Source organism: Oncorhynchus masou, chromosome 15 (genome assembly GCF_036934945.1).
Source record: "Oncorhynchus masou masou isolate Uvic2021 chromosome 15, UVic_Omas_1.1, whole genome shotgun sequence".
NCBI lineage: Eukaryota > Metazoa > Chordata > Actinopteri > Salmoniformes > Salmonidae > Oncorhynchus > Oncorhynchus masou.
The window spans coordinates 19,832,644-19,842,940 of record NC_088226.1 but is presented as its reverse complement, the minus strand read 5'-3'; the positions used below and the strand labels follow the sequence as shown (position 1 = coordinate 19,842,940).

The 10,297-nt window shown below is 38.8% G+C and overlaps 2 protein-coding genes across 2 annotated transcripts; both read left to right on the top strand.

The window, feature by feature from the left end:
- Positions 1 to 2,189: 2,189 nt before the first annotated feature.
- On the top strand, positions 2,190 to 3,179 carry LOC135555048 (interferon beta-like). The gene is made up of 5 exons (XM_064987416.1): positions 2,190 to 2,315; positions 2,412 to 2,498; positions 2,630 to 2,779; positions 2,876 to 2,968; positions 3,072 to 3,179. The coding sequence occupies exons 1-5, from the start codon at positions 2,190 to 2,192 to the stop codon at positions 3,177 to 3,179; spliced, it is 564 nt and encodes a 187-aa protein (XP_064843488.1).
- Positions 3,180 to 8,487: 5,308 nt separating this feature from the next.
- On the top strand, positions 8,488 to 10,070 carry LOC135555838 (interferon a3-like). Its single transcript, XM_064988599.1, has 5 exons — positions 8,488 to 8,622; positions 8,895 to 8,969; positions 9,100 to 9,249; positions 9,551 to 9,628; positions 9,981 to 10,070. The coding sequence occupies exons 1-5, from the start codon at positions 8,488 to 8,490 to the stop codon at positions 10,068 to 10,070; spliced, it is 528 nt and encodes a 175-aa protein (XP_064844671.1).
- Positions 10,071 to 10,297: the final 227 nt, after the last annotated feature.

The following is a 10,297-nucleotide window of genomic DNA, read 5'->3' as shown; positions in this document are numbered from 1 at the left end:
CTCTGACAGAGCTCCAGAGTTCCTCTTTGGAGATGGAAGAACCTTCCAGAAGGACAACTATCTCTGCAGCACTCCACCAATCAGGCATTTATGGTAGAGTGGCCAGACAGAAGCCACTCCCCAGTAAAAGGCACATGCCAGTCTGCTTGGAGTTTGCCAAAAGGCACCTATTGGAGTAAGAACATGAGAAACAAGATGATCTGATCTGATGAAACCAAGTTTGAACTCTTGGCCTGAATGCCAAGCATCACTTCTGGAGGAAACCTGGCACCATCCCTACGGTGAAGCATGGTGGTGGCAGCATCACATGGTGGGGTTGTTTTTCAGCAGCAGGGACTAGGAGACTAATCAGGATCGAGGGAATGATGAACAGAGCAAAGTACCGAGAGATCCTTGATGAAAACCTGCTCCAGAGTGCTCAGGACCTCAGACTTGGGAGAAGGTTCACCTTCCAGCAGGACAATGACCCTAACCACACAGCCAAGACAACGCAGGAGCGGCTTCAGGACAAGTCTCTGAATGTCCTTGAATTGCCCAGCCAGAGCCTGGACTTGAACAGATTGAACATCTCTGGAGAGACCTGAAAATAGCTGTGCAGCGACGCTACCCATCCAACTTGACAGATCTTGAGAGGATCTGCAGAGAAAAATGGGAGAAACTCCCCAAATACAGGTGTGCCAAGCCTGTAGCGTCATACCCATGAAGACTCGAGGCTGTAATCGGTGCCAAAGGTGCTTCAACAACGTACTGAGTAAAGGGTCTTAATACTTATGTAAATGTGTTATTTCAGTTTTACATTTGTAATTCATTTTTAAACATTTCTCAAAACCAGTTTTAGCTTTCTTGTTTAAAAAAACAACACTCAAGAAATATTTTTTTGGGGGGTAGGCACAAAACTCCCTCCATACTTCCATTTTTTTACCAGCACTGGTTACCTTCAGATGAGTCCTGTGACATTAATGGGGAGTTCAGAGCAAAACGAGAATCTCCCCTTTCCACAGTGGGGTCACATTAGTTTGTAGTCCAAACGGTTTTGACCTACAAACAGAAGTTGGCACAATGATGGTACCGACATCAGACAAGTCCTTTGACACTTGTGGGGGTCGTAGAGCAAAAGGGAGAGCATTATCATATCGTGTAAGTCTCTCCTTTCCATAGAGTGGCCATTATCCCCATCGGGAGAATTAAAATATTTGGCATGGGTCCCCAGATCCTCAAACAGTTCTACAGCAGAGATCATCCTAACCGCTTGCATCACTTCCTGGTATGGCAACTGCTCTGCATCTGTCCGTAAGGCGCTACAGAGGGTATTACGTACGGTCCAGTACATCGCCGGGGCCAAGCTTCCTGCCATCCAGGACCTATATACTAGGCGGTGTCAGAGGAAAGCCCAAAAAATGGTCAAAGACTTCAGACACCCAGGCTCATTAACAGCTTCTACCCCCAAGCCACAAGACTGCTGAACAATTAATAAAATGGCCGTGGTGACCCCCCCCCCCCGCCCATTTGTTTTTACACTGCTGACACTCGCTCTTTACTATCTGTGCATAGTAACTTTACCCCTACCTACATGAACAAATTACCCCCAGACATTGATTTGGTACCCCCAGTCTATAGCCTCGTTATTTTATTTTGTTTCTTTTTATAATGTTTTACTTTAGTTTATTTGTTCAATATTTTCTTAACTGACTTTCCTAGTAAAATAAAGACATGAAGAGGTGTATTGCATTCATTGTGAAGTTAAGGGGTCGTTGTTCTACCTGTCTTTCTTAGAAACGTTAGAGCTTTCACAAGACCAGCTATGAGTTACTTTCTTTCAACCTGCCTCCCATGAAGGAACACTCGAAACATGCCGAGAGAGGTGGAGCACACGAAAAGAGAAATCCGGTCTTGCGGTTCACCAGGCAAAACTTTCCCAAATTCATTAATTTTAACTCCTAATTTAGCGAAACACCCTTTCACTTTTTGTACATCCTTTCAATCCTCACTATTTAAATTCACCCGCAGATATGGGATCAGAACACAAACCACATTCTCACTGGAGGAAAATTACAACTTACTGGCAACAGGTGAGTCAAAAAATATGCTATCATTTGATAATTGATTCAGGATACAAATAATGAATTATTTTCAGGATTATATTCGACTAACAATGATCATCTGCTACAGATCATCTAACTACAATAAGAATGACTCTTCAGACCGTCACTTGGATGAGCGCATTCCTCTGCCTCGCGCAAGTTTGCTCCATGCCCATGCCTTGCCAGCTACAAGGACAGCTGGTGCGAATAACCCACAACCTACTGAGAGACATGGTACATTTATTAAATGACTTTTGTCTTGAGAAGTATTATCCAACTATGTTTAACTGAATAGCACAACGTGATTGTGGTGTTTTCTCTAACTTTCAGGGGGGTAATTTTCCTCTGGAGTGCCTGCAGGAGAATGTCTTCGTGCCATTCCCAGCCACCATATTTGCAAACTCCGGTGCGCCACAGGTAAGGGCAAGCGAGTACATCCAAGTGTTCTTTACAGCATGAAAGAGTATTTGCAGCCGTTAGGATAAGAAAGTAGAAAACTTTAAACTGCCATTTATGTTATTTGAAATTATTGTTGTTGTCCGTTTCAGTTGAGCAGCAGTGGTGCTATGGCTATTTATGAGACATTGAAGAACATCGACACATTGTTTGGAGCTGGCGACCTGCCTACTAAGTGGGACCAACAGAAGTTGGAGAATTTTCAGAATATTGTATACCGCCAGATTGAAGAGAGCAAATGTGTGAGTTACTATGCCAACACAGATAGGTTAACTGTTTAATTGTGGTATTGTGGCATTTTTATTATTATTCATCGCCTGCCTTTTTCTTTCTGGCAGATGATGGGCAGTGTGGATACCAGTGATTATCTCATCAGGACAGAAGGACTGAAGACGTACTTTGGGAACATTGCAGGAGTCCTAAACGAAAAGGTAGACTATAGGTTAAACACAAATAGACCATGTTTTTGTTAAAATCTCTACATTGGACAATATTACCCTACATTGCGCTAACAGTTTATTTGTATTTTCACAGAATTTCAGTTACTGCGCCTGGGAAGTGGTTCGAAAAGAGCTCCTGTACAGCCTACAGTTCATTCTGGAACACAACTCTGATAGCCTGCTGTGGGCCAACAGAACATGAATTTGAACTTGCAGAACTTTTTTACAGTTGTGTTTGATTTTAAAAGCCTACTATTCTACAATCATGTAATGTGCAACGTCAAACAGCAGTATTATTTATACATGTATTTATTTATTTATTTAACAAAGGTTATTTTTTATACATGCCTATTCATGAATTTATTGATTAATCTATTTGAAAATATTTTGCTCTTCATCAAATGTTAAGTTAATAAACATTTCTATAGTTTTAAATATTGTTAATCGGAGTGCTCATTCTGTAGCCAAGTCTGTCGATGTGTGAACATTCATATTTGTGTTAAACATGCTCAGAACATATGGATGGCAATACATTTACTGCTTTAGCCTACGAATCAATTAAGGAAAGCCCTAAAATCAAGTCAAATATATCTTCTCAAAATGTGGTTATATTGAAAATCCTTTTTTTCAGTGAATTGTGTTTTAGCATTGGACATGGCGGACCTGTTTTGAACGTTGTACTTAGAGTTCCTATACGAATTAATTTCCTACTATAGAGATCCTATTAAATTATTCGAAATCCTAATTCTATGGTTCCAACCCACTCTTTGGAATTGCGATCCACTAATAATACCGTAATCGGAACAATTTTAGCCGAATAGACTGAACGGGTGCACAGTGATTTCACAAGCAGTGAGGGAAAATGGTCGATCTTTAGCCTTCATTCAGCACTATCAGTCTCTCTATTAATAACATGCATTTACATTTCAAAGGTGTGTTTTACAAACACTGAACAGACATATGTTTAGATTGCACTGCAATATGATTAAAAGAGAGTTAACAGACATAATGTGTGAGCAAAATGTGGTCTCTGTGAAATGTCATTTGAAACAACGGATCTTGCTAACCCGACACAGAATGTGAAAAGTGTGGTGTGCAATATGCACAATTTCAGCATATTTATATTGAACATGGCCCTCATTTAATAACACAGAGACCTGCACCATTGTGTTACAGTTATTCGTTTTTCATATTCAATTATGTCCCGCTAAATATCTGCTTACTTTTATCATGAAATGCATGGCTCCAATGCAATTCTTTACATAGACATGTATGAAAACTGTTCACTTGCATTATATTCATCTGATTAATTTCACAATATAATAATTAAGAATCACTCACTGAAAATGTGGGCTTATAAAGTGAAGCAAAAGCCTGAACAATGCAAACTACTTCAAAACAAATAATTGTTTTATATCTTCATGGAGCGATACTTGGTTTTATACTTCAACAATGTAGGTATCATATCGAATAAAGATTATAGGTTGTTAAACATTTATAATGTCAGTTGCTCTCAAGTTCTATCAAAAGAAACATGGTTTGAAATGGATGTGCGTCGGTCTGACTCTGTTCTGCTCGACACTGCAGCATCCCATCCGTGCAGGTGGACGCGGTTGGGCAGACTGAGCGATCTGAGCATAGATCTGCTCTTAGATATGGTGAATAACTTAAATTGCTCCAGTCCACTATTCTGTGTGCCCAAATTGATGCGCATTATAACGTGTCAAATAACACTATTTGCCGTGTCAAATAAGCTTGTTCACCAATCAGGACCTGAATATGACTACTTGTCACATAATATTTTAACGCGTTCATACATTTTTACGTAGTTATTACACACTGATTACACTATCAGTCGTATTACATATGTCACAACGATTCTTCGATAGGTATGCTCTGATGCTGTTAAAGTTGTCTCGCGCACCTACAGTGCTGGTCATAAAAAAAGCTAGCTAGCTGATGGATGCAAACAATGTTCTTCCCCCCAAAAAATAGCCAAACGACATAATATTTTTCAGTAGCTATAGTTAGATAGTTAACTATACAGCTAAGTGTCATCATCTAAAATAATCCTAATTTATAAGACAGTTCTTTTTTATTCATGGTGGTCTGACCCATCTATGTGAAGATAGACACAATAAGGATTAGCCACAACAGTAAACTTTGCGGTTAGCCTTCAAAATAAAATTATGTCACTGACAATGATGCAAAGTAATACAATAGTAGAATTATGCCATAATGTAATAGATCATAATAAACGAGTTTGGAAGGTTGTCATTTAAAATCAACTAAAGACAATAATTTGTCAATTTGGGAGGAAACCCATTTAGAAAACCTGAAGTATCAGTTGGCAAATATTTTTTACATCGGCCTTGGCTGCAGATACGTATTTTTTTGGACACTGCTTCCAGGTGGCTGGGGGTCCCGGGGCTCCTGCGCAGGTGCATGATCCTCAACTTTGCGCACTGTACCTGCTCTACTCATGGTGAACCTCCTTTCACATTTTTCACAGTCAATTGTAAATAACAACTCTTCAAATGGTTCCAGTGAAACGTCATGCAGAATCTGCATACCTCCAATTTGATCTCAATCAGTTTCATGAGGATATGCATTTAGACTTTCTTGAGTTGTAGGCTACAGTTTCGTAGTAGCCTATAGTGTTGTTTTAAATGACGTACAATGAGTGAATTGTAGAGCAGAGGGTGTTAACAAACGGTAGCATAGCCTACCTGTTTAGTTTCAATCAAAGCACATATGTTGCCTAGCAGCACAATCGTCCTTAAATTTCATGAGAAATTCGGTGGAGTTTTTCTTGTTGTCTTACAGTAACGTTATACCACGCTATTATATTTGGTTCTGTTATGTAGAAAACGATCATTATGTGATCTTGCAGAAATAGATTCAGCTTTGATCTAACTTTATTAAATGAGCACCATTATCCACAGTAGGCTAGCCTGTTCTCTATGAATGTAGAGGAGACTGTGTGGAGTTGGGGGCCCCTGCACATGTGCAGAATCTTCAGGACCTTTAGCTGTTGGGAGGAAAGATCCGTTTTTTTTTACAATTGCCTGTTTTTATTTCACATCATTCTTTCAATAATCTCACCAGTAAAATTATAACTAACCAACACTAACACTTTGATGAAATCAATTCACTTTAAGCTGTCACTGTAGGATCAATATTGGCTTGTTCATTACCTATAGAACTCAACTTGAAACTTCAGGAGGAGGAACCCAAGTGGTGGACCGGTTTCAAAGACAGAAAAGTAATTTCTGCATTTGTGGCTAAATGAGGAAATTATTAAAATAATTAAAATCTTTGTACCATCATTCTAGTTTTAGATGCACATTAGGATAACATTATGTAAACTGTAATACTAATTAACTGTCTTCATTTGGTTTTATTTCATAGGGTCAAGCAATGGTGACAAGGTTGTCAAGCCAAAACTTGAAAATGTGGGGAGACTTTCTCTTTAGAAGAAAAAGAAACGCACACCTATTAAGTCGAGGTGCTGGCTAGCGGAGTAGAAACTTGAAAATAAAAGAGAGCCGCACACTCTTGGAGCTCAGATGCAAAAATGTAATACCAACGTTTCGACAGGGTATACCCTGATGAAGACAGCTTGGCTGTCGAAACGTTGGTATTACATTTTTGCATCTGAGCTCCAAGAGTGTGAGACTTTCTCTTCAACCTCAAAGAGAAACATGCTTTTCTTATGCTATGAGAAAGCTTGTAGAATGTAGACCTTTTCACATTGCTCTGTAATCTTTATTTAAATGTTCAGACTGTTCTCTCTTGTCTCCTTCTGTCTTTGTACTGGATATTTTTGGGGATTTCAAGGTCTTGATACTGTAATTGTGAATAACATTTATCAAATGCATGTGTCAACAATGAATATGTATGATTGGTTATATTTTTCACTTTGAATGTTCTAGAGTAAAAAGTTATATCAATGTAATTGATATGAAATGGAAAAGTAAAAACAACAAGAAGCATGTATCCTGTGTTTACCAAAGTAATTTGTTTACATTGCCACTTTTTATGAAACAATATGTTTACAGAATGATTCCATTAATATGTTTACACTCTTTCACTAAACCAAATATAGAACCTTCCTCCCTGAACCAAAATTGGGTCCAAATAGAACTTTACATGGTGCCATTTACTAATTATTACTGCTACTAATAAAACATATTCATAGATAAGGATATAATAATACATATATATATATATATAATAAAGGACAAAAGAAGACCAGCATAGTTTCGAGATTCTATTGTCAATATATGCAAACGTCATCAGAAGCAGCCAAAAAGAGAAGATAATCTGCCTCTGATAGAGTTACTGACAGACTCTGAGCAAAACAAATAGTGTTTTAACTTAAAACTTAAATGTAACTATTAACTATTGAATCACCAAGACGTATTATAAATATTGTCTGTTTTGTCTAATTATTCATTTTGGAAAAAACGGTGAATTGTGGCTACAATGTTGTATCAGGCTCATGTTACGCTTCCCAGGTGAAAGAGCATTGGGTAAGACCGACCGACCGACAGACCGACCGACCGACAGACCGACAGACCGACAGACAGACAGACAGACAGACAAAGCACGGAGAAAGTCTAGGCTAAGAGAAAGTGATGAAGGGATCTGAGACCAGCAGTGAAACCTAGCCTTGGCGGGTGCAACTCAATATTAGGAAGGTGCACCTAATGATTTATACACTCAGTGTATGGTAAATATGTGTTGTCTGTTCACACTGCTATGCTTTATCTTGGCCGGGTCGCAGTTGTACATGAGAACTTGTTCTCAACTAGCCTACTTGGTTAAATAAAGGTTAAATAAAAAATAAATATAATTTTTCATTTTTCCTTTGAAAAGAAAAGGACAAAGTGCCAATAAATCATGTTGTCATTGCTCGTCAAAATTGCATCACCAGCAGGTAAAAGTTGGATACATCATTGTTGAAATTAAAAGTTGAGAGACGCAGACATCTCCTTTCCACTTTTCATTTGAAGCGCAACATTGAGGACTTGTCAGACCGCAGCGAAACAATATTTCGGACTAACTTGGTAACGAAACCCACAAAATGTACTTATTATGTGGGTAAATGTCATAATTTGGGGGTTTATGTCGACTTCGACGATATTGTATTAGCCTTTTTTGTATTTTGTATTTTTTTGCGGTTCAGGCGAAGTTAATGGCAGTTAAAAGCTCGCGTACAGCTCATTCTCGCGAATAGTCTATATCTAAATAAAATAACCTATATTGTTGTGGTTAAACTATCATTCAACGCTGGCATTTGGTCGTTCAGAAGTCGGACAAGGCATGGAATTCCTTTGCCTGCATGTGCTAGATTCTGGAAAGTTAAAGTCCCCGCCTCCTGTAGGTTGATCAGGGAAATTCTCCGTACAATTTTCGCTTTCCCATCTCCAAATAAAACTCCTTAACAGAGCCAAAATGTTCAAACTCAACTGGAAAACTAAGAGCGAAGCAAACTTCTATTTACAATGTACACAAAAGAGAGCTGGACGTGTATTTTTCTTATTATTTGCAGTATGCAGAGCGTGTGTCATTGTTGTGACTGGATTCGACACCACTACGGCCTCTTGAGCGCAGAATACCTTTCCCTGCTGGACCAGATGGTGAGTTATCAGCACACTGTAAAAGGAGACTGAATGCATGTATTAAGGACAGCAAAACAACCAACCTATCAAAATAGTATTGTGTTTCATGTTTAGCCTTTGTGTTAGAAGACTGTAATCTATATGTGAGTAGCCATAGTAAAAGGACGCTATAGCGGCTATAATGACAGAGCGATCACGAGAGGATATATACATTAGGCCTATACTGTCCTTGCAGTATAAGCTATACTTTTAGACACGTGACTTAAAATATTATATTCGTTGTATTCCAGGGAGGAGACATCACAGAGCAGGAGGCCCCTGTCTTTTTCCCCGCATCACTATACCGACGCATAGATGACGCCGAGGTAAAAACTAGAATTTTAACTTTTCATGTTCTGATATGCTTTAGTATAGCGGTCTTGACCCAATGTTATATTGACGGCATAACGGAAGCCTATACTGTTTCTAATCTTCTTTTTCCATGTGCACGTGTAGTTTGAGGACCAAGTCAGATTCCGGAACGAGACCATCTATCAAATCACAAAACTGTTTGATGGGAATATGAAGGCTGTCACCTGGGACAAGAAAAAGCTGGACGATTTCCTCAACATTCTCGAACGCCAGTTTGAGAACCTTAAATCCTGTGTAAGTTACGGTTCTATTTAAAGTATGGTCCCTGTTTCGGTCAGGGCTCTCCAACCCTGTTCATGGAGAGCTACCCTCGTGTAGGTTTTCGCTCCAGTTGTAACTAACCTGCTTCAGTTTATCAACCAGCTAATTAATCGGCTGGGCTAGATGAGGATTGTAGTGGAAACCTAAATGACCGTATCTCTTCAGGAACAGGGTTGGAGGGCCCTGTTTTAGGTGTAGACTATTAACTGTACAAGTGAGAATCTGTGGGCTATTATGTTCAGTGGAAGGCTAATGTTTTAATTTTGTCCAACAGGTATCACCTGCCAAGAAACCTGAGAGGAGGCTGAATCGCTACTTCAAGAAGTTGAATAGGAAGGTTCTGAGAAAAATGGTGAGTTTGTTTTCGGGTGGCAACGTGTTTAATACATCTAATCAAATGAATATAAACTAGGCTAAGCAGGAGCAGTTTTGTAACACTTTTGGGGTTTTAGGGCCATATGTATTAAGCATCTCAGAGAAGTGCTGATCTAGTGTCAGGCCTCTGTCCTTATTCATAGTGATCTGAAATGCAAAACTGATCCTTAATCAGCACTCCTACTCTGAGAAGCTTAATACATTATTAATTATTATTATAATTATTATTATTACATATGGCACCAGCCCTTTGTTGTTCAAGACAATATGATCATTATATGACCAGAAAGTCCACACCACTGATATTTACATGTTCCTTTGTATTTCAGAACTACAGTGCGCAGGCGTGGGAGCTCATCAGGAAAGAGACGAAACATCACTTGCAAAGATTGGATATTTTTAAGGCAAAGATGCACTGATCATCCGGACTCATCTCAGAAGCTACGCCCTTAACAGTTTATAAAGAATGCAAACAATCACGTGGGACCCTGTTAGTCTATTTATTATATTTAAATGCATAATTTATTGTTTTTTATTATTATAAATTAATATTTATATTTTGTATGTGCCTTTTGTGCCTATGTTGAACTGAACTGTATTACATTTCTGCTTGAATAACCTGTGAACAAAATTGCATATTGAAAAT